Source organism: Triticum dicoccoides, chromosome 7B (genome assembly GCF_002162155.2).
Source record: "Triticum dicoccoides isolate Atlit2015 ecotype Zavitan chromosome 7B, WEW_v2.0, whole genome shotgun sequence".
Lineage (NCBI taxonomy): Eukaryota > Viridiplantae > Streptophyta > Magnoliopsida > Poales > Poaceae > Triticum > Triticum dicoccoides.
In genome coordinates, this window is record NC_041393.1 from 39,869,676 (window position 1) to 39,882,331 (window position 12,656).

The 12,656-nt window shown below is 44.2% G+C and overlaps 1 protein-coding gene across 1 annotated transcript; it reads left to right on the forward strand.

Moving 5' to 3' along the window:
• Positions 1-10,832: 10,832 nt before the first annotated feature.
• LOC119339915 (CASP-like protein 1C1) lies at positions 10,833-11,588 on the forward strand. Its single transcript, XM_037611815.1, has 2 exons — positions 10,833-11,064; positions 11,144-11,588. Exons 1-2 carry the CDS (start codon positions 10,910-10,912, stop codon positions 11,475-11,477), a joined length of 489 nt encoding a protein of 162 aa, XP_037467712.1. The 5' UTR covers positions 10,833-10,909; the 3' UTR covers positions 11,478-11,588.
• Positions 11,589-12,656: the final 1,068 nt, after the last annotated feature.

Below are 12,656 nucleotides of genomic sequence, written 5' to 3' on the forward strand. Positions count from 1 at the left end.
TAGCAACTTTGTTCTCATTATAATCAATCGAAACCTCTCCCAAGATAGTGGAATCATTACTAAATAAAGTCATGACCTCTCCAAATCCACTTTAATCAATATAATCATCATAAATAGGAGGCATGCTATCATCATAATAAATTTGCATATCAAAACATGGGAGGTTAAAAATATCATCTTCAATAAGCATAGAATCCCCAAGCTTGGGACAAAAATTAATTGCAGCAAATAAATTCTCAAACATGTCATTCTCATCAAACATAGCATCCCCAAGCTTGGGCCTTTTCATATCATAAGCATAATCACTCTCATCATTAATAGTATGGATAGCACCAATAGTATAGCAACTATTATCATCACAATGAGTAGTAGGAGCAACATCATTTGGGAGGGATGCCTTTTTACCTTTGCTTCTCCGTCTTTTCTTTTTCTTTTTCGCATCATGTGTGGGTTTAATCCTCTTTTTGGAGCTCCTTATTAATGATATTGGTTGAATAGAAGGCTCCTCCTCGTTACCTGATTCATCATAAGAAATAATAGTAGGATATTGGGAAGTCTCTTCCCTTTTATTAGTATTCTCTTCATCTTCTGTTTGTTTTCTTGTCTTTATGTAATTGGCAATATAAGGATTTTCAATGCAATTCACCACATAATACATATAAATTTCCTCTATATCAAAATCAAGAACTATCTCAAGGGAAAATTCTAGAATATTCTTAGTTATACGTTTCATTTCTTCATAACCTAGAAGCAAACTAAGTTCATTATGATGCGCAAGGGAAATAAAGTCCTCACAATTTTTGGACACGATTCGATCATGAAACAATTTGCATTCGATATTTAAATGACCACGTTCATTGCAAAGTTCACAAGGATGGCTAAGAAAATTTAAATTCTCAGCACAAACATCTAGCCTTTCTTGCAACCATTTAGTTTCTAAATACTTATGCCTCTTGCAAAATATATCTTCCCTATTTGGTATGTACTTGCAAACTCTATGCACTCCACAAAAGTTGACATGCTTATAAGAGACATTTTCATCATGACTAGTGCAATCATCATTAGTACTATGGATATTCAAAGAGTTCATACTAACAACATTGCAATCATGCTCATCATTCAAAGATTTAGTGCCAAACATTTTAATGCATTCTTCTTCTAACACTTTGGCACAATTATCGGAATTCTTATTTTCATGGAAGACATTAAAAAGATGAAGCATATGTGGCAACCTCAATTCCATTTTTTTGTAGTTTTCTTTTATAGACTAAACTAGTGATAAAACAAGAAACTAAAAGATTCAATTGCAAGATCTAAAGATATACCTCTAATCACTAACCTCCCCGGCAACGGCGCCAAAAAAGAGCTTGATGTCTACTACACAACCTTCTTCTTGTAGACGTTGTTGGGCCTCCAAGTGCAAAGGTTTATAGGACAGTAGCAAATTTCCCTCAAGTGGATGGCCTAAGGTTTATCAATCCATGGGAGGCGTAGGATGAAGATGGTCTCTGTCAAACAACCCTGCAACCAAATAACAAAGAGTCTCTTGTGTCCCCAACACACCCAATACAATGGTAAATTGTATAGGTGCACTAGTTCGGCGAAGAGATGGCGATACAAGTGCAATATGGGTGGTAGATATAGGTTTTTGTAATCTTAAAATATAAAAACAGCAAGGTAGCAAGTGATAAAAGTGAGCGTAAACGGTATTGAAATGCTTCGAAACAAGGCCTAGGGTTCATACTTTCACTAGTGCAAGTTCTCTCAACAATAATAACATAATTGGATCATATAACTATCCCTCAACATGCAACAAAGAGTCACTCCAAAGTCAATAATAGTGTAGAACAAATGAAGAGATTACTGTAGGTTACGAAACCACCTCAAAGTTATTCTTTCCGATCAATCCATTGGGCTATTCCTATAAGTGTCACAAACAGCCCTAGAGTTCGTAGTAAAATAACACCTTAAGACACAAATCAACCAAAACCCTAATGTCACCTAGATACTCCAATGTCACCTCAAGTATCCGCGGGCATGATTATACGATATGCATCACACAATCTCAGATTCACTATTCAAACCAACACAAAGAACTTCATAGAGTGCCCCAAAGTTTCTATCGGAGAGTCAAGACGAAAACGTATTCCAACCCCTATGCATAGATTCCCAAGGTCATGGAACCCGCAAGTTGATCACCAAAGCATACATCAAGTGGATCAATAGAATACCCCATTGTCACCAATGGTATCCCACACAAGACATACATCAAGTGTTCTCAAATCCTGAAAGACTCAATCCGATAAGGTAATTTCAAAGGGAAAACTCAATCCTTTACAAGAAAATAGAGGGGGAGAAACATCATAAGATCCAACTATAATAGCAAAGCTTGCGATACATCAAGATCGTGCCACATCAAGAACACGAGAGAGAGAGAGAGAGAGAGAGAGAGAGAGAGATCAAACACATAGCTACTGGTACATACCCTCAGCCCCGAGGGTGAACTACTCCCTCCTCGTCATGGACAGCGCCGGGATGATGAAGATGGCCATCGGTGATGGATCCCCCCTCCGGTAAGGTACCGGAACAGGGTCCCGATTGGTTTTTGGTGGCTATAGAGGCTTGCGGCGGCGGAACTCCCGATCTAGGTTATTTCTGGAGGTTTGGGAATTTATAGGAGAGGTTGGCATCGAGAACAAGTCAGGAGGCCCCACAGGAAGTCCACGATGCACAGGGGTGCGCCCCAGGGGGGTGGGGGTGCCCTCCACCCTCGTGGGCCCCACAAGACTCCCCTTCGATAACTTTTCGTTCCAGTATTTTTTATATTTTCCAAAAAAAATCTCCGTTAATTTTCAACGCATTCCGAGAACTTTTATTTCTGCACAAAAACAACACCATGGTAGTTCTGCTGAAAACAGCGTCAATTTGGGTTAGTTCTAACCAAATCATACCAAAATCATGTAGAATATTATAAACATGGCATGAATACATCAAAAATTATAGATACGTTGGAGACGTATCACCCCGTGGCTCACAAAATACTACAAACACAGTTGCATGTACCGTTGAGTCTAATGCAGGAGATGCCACAGAGCTCCAGTGGGAGTTTGATGAGGATCTTGGGCGTTTCTACGTTACTTATCCGGACGATTAGTAGTGGTGCCCAGTAGGGTCGATCGGGGTCGGACTCTGTGTTCATCGTGAATGATTGTATTACTTGATGATATTTGAGTGACATTGTGGCGATTGTAAGCCAAAGCTCGTATTCTACTTATTCAGTACATGAGATGCACAAAGATACAACCACTCTTGTGACCATACCAATATGCGCTTATACCCCAAGTCGTGTCTCGACACGTGTGGAGTATAGTCGCATATTGGGTGTTACAGCACCCCAAGTCCTTGAGTCGGAGGAAGAGGTGTTGGTAACCCGTGAGGCCAACACCGAACAGCCTGAAGAGCCTCACAACCAACAAGATGATCCTCCTCCACAGACTGATGCAACGGCTTTCGAAGCCATGGGTATAGAAGCTAACGCGGCAAATAATCATGACCCGCCAAGTCCTATTCCTTCTTCAACTCCTGTCAAGCCGACTGAAGAAATTCCTTAGAAGAAGAATGATGACATTTCAATCATTGGGGCAGGTCACACAACCCCCAAGGCCTCCATCGTGCTAGCTAAGCACTCAGCCAAAGAAGAGCCGCCCTTGCTGGAAAAGGGCAACACAAAGCTTGATCTGCCGAACTGTGAGGCACTTAGTGCTAAAGAAGTGTATGCAGGCTATTTGAGCCGCTTAAATACAAGGCAGGACATGGAGTCCATCTTGGTACATATAATGAAGAAGAAGTGTGAGGTATGCTTAATTTTTCTCCCATTATGTCCATGTATGTAGCCCCCAGGTCTTAACTATAGGGAAAAAATTGAGTGTGGTGAAGACTTGAGAAAAACATTGTAGACGCCAAATCGTAGCCCCCAAGGGCCGGGTTATCATGCAAATGATAAGTCGGTTCTTTAAACTTGCTAGAATAGAAAAAGCATCATATAGCCCCCAAGGGCCGGCTTATCATCATGTGACGAGTCGGTTCAGTATAAAGAGAAAAGAGTGACTTACATTAGCTCCCGAGTGCCAAGCATATTGCTTGCAATGTGCTTGGGACTTGAATAACCTTGCCCTAACATCTGTGTCAAAGGTTGTATTAACCAAACCAACAAAGTCATAGTGTTTTCTTTGAATGATAACCCTCTGTTTAATTTTTTGCAGGAAGCATTAAGCTTGGGCGAGTCAGATCTCGCCGGCATAAAAAAGAATTTAGAGTTGGAACAAGCAGAATGCGCCAGAGCTGAGTGAAGCTTGAAGTCTTCCTTAGAGGACTTAGAAAAAGTGAAGGACAATTTTGACGCTGAAAAATCTACCTTGGAAACTGAAAAGACCGCCTTATTGAAGTGCGCAGAAGACACTAAGAACCAACTTAAGCCGGTGGCTGTAGAATTGGCCAGCTTAAGACATCATATCTCTCAAATGACTGCAGCCATCTTTGGTAAGTAAAATTTGCAATTAAAAATATTCACATGACTTAAGAAATATGATACTAACTCACCCGGCGACTCTTGCTTTGAATGCATAATAGGTGCCAGAAGTGTTAGCCATGGGCAAAGTGTGGTGACGAAGTTGAAAGCCATCTATTCCTTAACAGAAAAGTTATACGTGGAAGCCTTCGTACACTTGTAGTTGTATCCAATGGCAAGAAACCACCAACACTTATAAAAGATGTGTTGGATCAACTGTCCACAATGCCGCAGCAGATTGAAGAATTGAAGTTGTCAGCCGCCCGCTCAGGAGCAATCACCACACTAAGCCAGGCTAAGGCTTATCAATCAGAGCTCAGAATAAAGCATCAAGAGAATACAAACATAATGAGCACACACCCGGCCTCATAACTAAGATGCACACAGCCAACATCAACGCGCACACACACACACAAAAAAAACACGCCGATAAATAGCAAAGTCAAATAAGACCAAAGCTATACACAGGCGATAAAAAAACACAAAAACGATCAGATCGGTGATCAGCAAACTAAATCGGTGACCGTGTCCGCACCAACCATCTCATGACATCCCACGATCGACGAGATTCTTCAACAGCAACGCCTTCAGGAAGGGATTGGCGCTCAAGCGCCGTCATCACCGGATCCAACCATCCAAGGTCAGAATCTAGGTTTTCACCCTGAAGAACCTGAACGAGCATATCCGAGCAATGCCTTCAAGAAGGTAACGATGTAAAAGCATCGCCATTGCTAGGTATAACCAACTCGGGTCAGACCTAGGCTTTCACCCCGGAGCTCGAGACCAAGTGCTCAAGCAACACCACCATCGACATCATATGTGTTGTCACCACCACTTTTCCATGATCCCACCAGCTGCATGCGATGTGCTCAGGTGTTGCACAACCATCCCTTTGCGTCAAGGCGCCGTCCATAGTCTTTATCTCCCCGCCGAAGTAAACCACCGGATCTTGAGAGAGCGCCCTCAGAAAGACCTTTCGGTGATCACCATGCTTCACAACAAGTCTGCCGCCGCATGTCGGGGTGGTCGCCACAATGATCGACACCACCACCGTCCCACCTAGCTGAAGAGAGCCCTGCCCATGCCCGTCAGGGTGTCATGGCCTGAACTGAAGCATGAAAGGCATATCACCGTCGCCGCAGGCCTGCGAAGAACCTATGATGGTCACCAAAATCCACAGTTCGACGACGGATCGGCCGACGCCGGCACGGTCAGGCCGGATCCAAGCGAAGGGCTGGCGCGTCCTGGTGCTTGACTCTGCGGCTCTGTGCGTCCTTGTGCGAGGCGCCGGCAGACGTAATAGCCGAGAGCAGGTTGCTGGATCACGTCCATGTACAGCACAAGGAAGCGGTGACCAGTAACCTTGTTTGCATCCATCTGAGCACGTTTTGGACATGCAAACATCACGGCTTGGATCCATCCATCTGAGCACGTTTTGGACATGCAAACCGCCCAGGTTGGATCCGTCTGCTATGGCTGCTGTCACCGGGTCTTTTGACCGAGCAAGAGCATGCCACAACCGCCAAAAATGGCTGGTGGGTGTCCTGAATATAATGATCACGGGTCTATTTTCAGTGAAGCATACTTCACCACATGTGTCAAGGAAATTCGGCCATTGGCGTGTCAACTTGCACAAGAGCTGGATCTGAAGAAGTACCAGCCGGCTTATAACAGAAGCAATACTTGAATCAAGGCACCTTCTTTTGACGTTGTCAATTTGACTGCTCAAAGGCGTAAGCATATCTTTGCCCTTGATATTGACCCTTCTCCTGTCATGCATGAGGAAGCAATCTTCGAAGCCTTATAACCGGTATCGACTGGACATCGGACAATTTTCAGATTGCAAGCGACGAAGAGCCGGCACAGGATAACTCGGAAGCTTCTACTGCAAGATGCCAGGATGATCTTAACTCGGCTGGGCATAAACCGCACAACTCCGAGGACGGCTCAAAGGAGTAAATCTAACTCCTTGGAGACTTGTGAAAAAACTTTTGGGCTCAACTTGTAGCCTTGTAATAATCTTAGCTTAAAACAGTTATCTGCCTTGTCATGCCTTCGTGCATGTTTGTGAACTGATGATCAAATAGCTATATGATCAAGCTTCTTTTGTATGCCTAATCGAATTATATATGCAGATTTGCTTAACTTTGCACCGTCTTTAAACTCAGGTGCCTTCTTGATATTTGTCATATAATCTGTAATGGATCTGTCAATTCCTGTGCTGGCGATTATAATCAAATCCAGGGCGGGTTAATAACCCAATGACCCATATGGTCATGAAAAATATTGAATGGATCGCCTTACGGCTCATGGCCATAACAAGCTCAAATTTGAGCAATGCTAATCCGGACCGTCTTTGATCCAGGGACTTGTCTTGCAGCTCATGGCCATAATAAGCTCAATTTTGAGCAATGTTAACCCGGACAGTCTTTGATCCAGATTCTTGTTGTCTGCATATGAATAAAAACATGAAAATATCTATAAAAACAAAAAAATAGACATTTATATCTCAATATTGATAAGTCGGCTTTTAAGGCTCGACCCAAAAATATTGACCCTTTTAAGGCTCAAATCTTGCTTTCATGAAGCATGGATTAATAGCCTTTCTTCCTGTGAGCCGGCTCTCGCGTGACATAATCTGCCGTTTTAACCTTAACTAGTTCAGGGTCATAGAGATTGACTGTTAAGAGTATGGCGGGTCACATATTGGAGTAGCAACAAGCAGACATGTGAGTTTATCCTCGCTTTTTGTAAGTCGGCTCTCTCGTGACATAAGCCTTTGTTTTAACCTTGACTAGTTCAGGGTCATAAAAGATTGACTGTCAAGAGTACGGCGGGTCACTTGTTGTCGTAGCATCAGGCATACAGGCAGGTTTAACCCATAATATGGTGTTTATTTGCCGATCAAGAGGGTAAGAAATCTAAACTCGGTGAGTTGGAAGCCCCCAAGTGACCTTATGATCAATTATTAAAGACTCATGCACAGAAAATATGAGATGAAACGACAGAAGCCCCGAATTTTGGGGATGCCGGCTTTATTACGTTGATCATAAAAAGATATATACATTAATAAATTTATGTACAATGAAAAAAGCAAGTGGCTTAAGTGTAGTAAGGCTGAAGATGAGCAATGTTCCATGGTCTGTTAGTCTCCTCCTCAGAGGTACGTGATTTATTGTGCTCACGTACGTCGATGAGATAATAAGACCCATTGTTAAGGTTCTTACTGACCATAAAAGGTCCTTTCCAAGGGGTGATAACTTATGCATGCTTGTCTGATCTTGAATCAAATGGAGCACTAAGTCGCCCTCTTGAAACATCCAGCTTCGAACTCTGCGGCTATGGTAGCGACACATGTCTTGTTGGTAAATCGATGATCGTGCTGCTGTGAGATCACGTTCTTCATCCAAGGCACCGAGAGCATTCTGACGCGTTGTCTCATTATCTGCTTCCAGTAAGCCGCTACCCTAGGCGAGTCATGGCGAATATCACTTGGGAGATCTGCCTCAGCACCATAAACCACGAAGAAGGGCGTATAGCCTGTTGATCTGTTAGGGGTGGTTCTGATACTCCAAATAACTGAAGGAAGCTCCTCAATCCAACAACCCGGTGTTCGTGCTAGAGGAACCATAAGCCGGGGCTTGATCCCTCGTAATATCTCCTGGTTAGCACGTTCTGCCTGGCCATTGGACTGTGGATGAGCCACCGATGACACATCAAGACGAATCTGCTCTCTTTGACAGAAGCCCTTCATAGCACCTTTGGACAAATTTGTCCCATTATCAGTGATGATACTGTGAGGATAACCGAAGCGGAAGATCGGTTTTTTGACAAACTGAATTGCAGTCGCTACTTCACAATTGCTAACTGGCTCTACTTCAACCCACTTGGTAAACTTATCAACTGCCACCAAAAGGTGGGTCTTCTTATCCTTAGGTCGCTTAAATAGCCCGACCGTATCGAGTCCCCAGACCACGAACGGCCAAGTGATAGGTATCATCCGAAACTCCTGAGCTGATACTGTGACGATAACCGAAGCGGAAGATCGGTTTTTTGACAAACTGAACTGCAGTCGCTACTTCACAATTGCTAACTGGCTCTACTTCAACCCACTTGGTAAACTTATCAACCACCACCAAAAGGTGGGTCTTCTTATCCTTAGATTGCTTAAATAGCCCGACCGTATCGAGTCCCAGACCACGAACGTCCAAGTGATAGGTATCATCCGAAACTCCTGAGCCGGCACATGAGCTTGTCTTGCAAATTTCTGACACCCGGCGACTCCCTCATGATCATAATGAGACCTAGCCACAAACAGCATGTAGGTTATTACTGGATGATATTTCCCAGGGCCCAAAGTTGTCTAAATCCTTGTCTTATGTTGTGTCTCTCGGTTCCGCCCAATCCCTCTCAAGCTACCACATAGATATGTTGGCCTCGCGACTAAGTCCTCACACTAAGGACATCTGCCGTGACAATTCCACGACAGTGGGCGCCAACTGTCGTTGTTTTGTCACGGCAGATGCCCTAGTGAAAGGACTTAGATGAGAGGCCATCTCTACGGTGATTAGCTTGTCGGGGTTGAGCGGGAGGAGAGACATGGGTTTACCCAGGTTCCGCCCCTCACGGTGGAGGTAAAAGCCTACTCCTTCTCTTGTTGCTTATTGCTTGAGTATCGATTACAAGGGAGCGGATTCGCTTAACCTAGCTCTCGATTGATTGTAACCTGTCTATTCTATGTCGGGGACTCGCCTTTATATACAGGTTGAGGCCTCTGTCTTACAAGAGTCCGGGTTGGGTTACGACCCATGGCCGAGTCATACTCTAGATCACCTTGCCTGGTAAGGCAAATCATCATATGGCGGCTTACACCTTTGGGCCACACGCTGTCTCCTCGTCTTGGGCTTTAAGTCAGCCTATCTTGTGAGTCGCCCCTTCAGTACTTGGGCGTGTCCGAAGCCTTAACTCCGTCAGTCGCCAACGGTCTAACCCGGCCCTTCCTGGGCGGGTTATATCGCGGGGTCATATCCCCAACACCACGAGAGATAGGCCAGCTGTCCGAGGACCCCCTAATCCAGGACTCCCTCACCTACGACATGAATGTTTGGTTCAATGAGCACAAGCACTATGCTCCCTACGACATGAAAGTGATCCATGATCGCGGACTGAGGTCGCTACTCCATCAATTGTACATCATTCAAATGTCATCAACAAGTATTGTAGTGTGTATGTACAAGTGCGAGCAAGATGGCCAAGGGGGGCATCACTCAAAGAGCTCGTAAGTGTTGCTTCTTGGTGCTCTACGTGTTGGTCATTATGTTCATTTGCTCGATTTGCAACTTGTTGATCAGGTCATTGTCTAGTCTGGACACACACTGCCATAGGACGAAGTGGAAGCTACGATGATGCATTATTGGGTGAAGCTCAATGCCCATGGCAAACTGGATCAATTGCCTGTGAAGTTCAAGCTCTAGAAGAGGAAGCTTGAGACAAGGTCTGCTTTGGGCATCGATGAAATTTAAAAACTTCTTGAACTTTGAATTTAAATGGATGGTTGAGTTGCTGTTGATCTAGATACATTTGTCAAAGTGACGCATCTGTTAAAGTGACCAGAGGCAGTCATTTGTTTGTTTGTTTTTTTAAGGAAGGTGGCGGACATTTGGTGACTCCCGTTAAATGGCCTTCGCCAATATTCCTGACCGCAGACACGTCTAAACATGTCCGCAAGCATTTGGTGATGTTCGTTTTGGTGAACCGTTTTGGAGTTGCCCTAAGTCTGCCAACCAACCTTCAGCGTAGGATTCACAAAACAGACACCATTCATAATTTAAATAAAACTAAATAAAAAAAGGCAACAACCGAATACAAATCTGAAAGGTAAAAGCGACACCTAACTGCATTTGTTGGCCAAAAGCAAGCCTTCCTCTTGTTGGGATGTTAGCATCTTGGTACCATGATAGTCGGGCAACGTGAGAAAATTGTGCGACATTTCTGCTGTTGTCACTACACTTGAATTCGTTTCATGAGAAGAAAATCTTGGCACTGGGAAATGATCTGACTACTGAATAGTGATCATAGAGACACAGGGCAACATGGAGAGACAAGTTACGCTGAAGTTGCTTACCAACAAACCTGCCCACCTGTGCACATATAGTTATTCCTACTCTTCCAACGTAGCTGAACAACCAAAACTACCCCACGAAACCGGACTACGTGTATCTATTTAAGCGGCATCATCCCCCAGAGTGTCTGGGATCTTGTTCTCCCCTTGATCAGCACTGACACTGGCTAGGCAAGGTAGCGACCATATACACAACACCCGCGTAGTATCAACGCACCGCCATGGCCAAGCTGCACCGGCTCATCTCGGTCGTGCTCAGGCTCGTCGCGGCCGTCACCGCGGCCGCAGCGGCGATAATCATGGTGACCAGCCGCGAGACCACCAGCTTGTTCGGCCTGGAAATCGAGGCCAAATTCTCCCACATTCCCTCATTTATGTAAGTAATGTTTTTCAAAAAAAAACTTACATGTGGAGGTCGTTGCGCATTTTCATTGTTTAATATGGCATACATGCAGCTTCTTCGTGGTGGCCTACGCCGTGGCATGCGTCTACAGCCTGCTCGTCATCCTCGTGCCGCCCGGGGGCGCCGCCTCGAGATTGGTCGTCATGACCGATGTGGTAATGGGGATGGTGCTCACCGGCGCCGTGGCGGCCACGGGCGCGATAGCGGAGGTCGGGAGGAACGGCAACGAGCACGCCGGGTGGCTGCCGATCTGCGAGCAGGTGCACGGCTACTGCAACCAGGTCATGGGGGCCCTCATCGCCGGCTTCGTCGCGCTCGTCGTCTACTTCCTCATCATCATGCACTCCCTCCACGCGGTCACCGATACCATGTGCCCGTGCCATTAGCTAGCATTCTAGTGCTATATATACCGTTGATGATCTATGTACCGGGTGGTCTCGCAAATTTCAGTAGTAGTATAATTTTTTGTGTTGTTCGGTGATTTCTTTTGGTCATGATCGATCATCTTCTTCATTTAGTCTCACGGACGGACCGAGGGCGAAATGTGGCGAGTTGTTCGAGAAGAAAATATTTTGTTCGTTATGCCGATCATGTCCTTATTGGTGTTGAAGATTTGAAATGATAGTAGTCTTGAACTCATATTTTTGAGCAAGGTCAAGAGGTGTCAGTCCATGGAATTTCGCATTTAGCTCTTGTATGGAACTTGTCTTGCGTACTGGTTTTCAAAGACGTCACCCTCAAAAGAAAAAGGAAAATCAACGATGTTGTCCGACAGAATCTCTTTCTCGAAGAAACTAACCTGTGAGAGAAAAAAATTAAGGTCAGTTGGACAGATAAAAGGGACTTCACGCCATTGTGCATAAGACAAGGCAGTTTGGTGACCTATTCGCACCTACTAGGTTATGGGCTTTAAGGGCATCTCCAATTTGGTTATATTTCTTTCTTTAAAGTACTTCCTCTGTTTCTAAATATAAAATTTTTTAGAGATTTTAAATGGACTACAACATACGGATGTATATAGACATATTTTAGAGTGTAGATTCACTCTTTTTCTTTTTGTGAACATAGATTCACTCATTTTGCTTCGTTGTGGTCCTTTGTTGGAATCTCTAAAAAGACCTATATTTGGAAACAGAGAGAGTAGATTGTAATTATTTTCTTAAAAAAATACTAACATATTATGTACTCCCTCCGTTCAGAAATACTTGTCCTAGAAATGGTTGAAAATGGATGTATCCATAACTAAAATAAGTCTAGATATAGTCATTTCTAGGACAAGCATTTCCGGACGGAGGGAGTACATTTTGAAAACAGAAGGTGACCCGTGAAGGTTATGCGAACATTGGTAGTAAAGAACCAACACCGATAAATCAGAATGGAGGCAACGTCTGACATGGACAAGCTAGTGTGCACTTGCGAAGCGGATCCAATGGCACAGTGGCGGAGCTAGCTTGGGGTGATTGGGGGAGCCGATGGAAAAATATGAACTCTTGGAGGGGTAAAAGTCTGATTTTTCTTCGATCCATGCAGCTACAGAAAAAAAACTCTTCAAAGAATATCCGAAG

What these genes read in the sequence shown, in the direction of transcription:
- LOC119339915 (XM_037611815.1), top strand. Translation starts at nt 10,910, where the DNA reads ATGGCCAAGCTGCACCGGCTCATCTCGGTCGTGCTCAGGCTCGTCGCG. An exon ending in TCCCACATTCCCTCATTTAT is followed by an intron (nt 11,065 to 11,143) that starts GTAAGTAATGTT and finishes GCATACATGCAG; the next exon opens with CTTCTTCGTGGTGGCCTACG.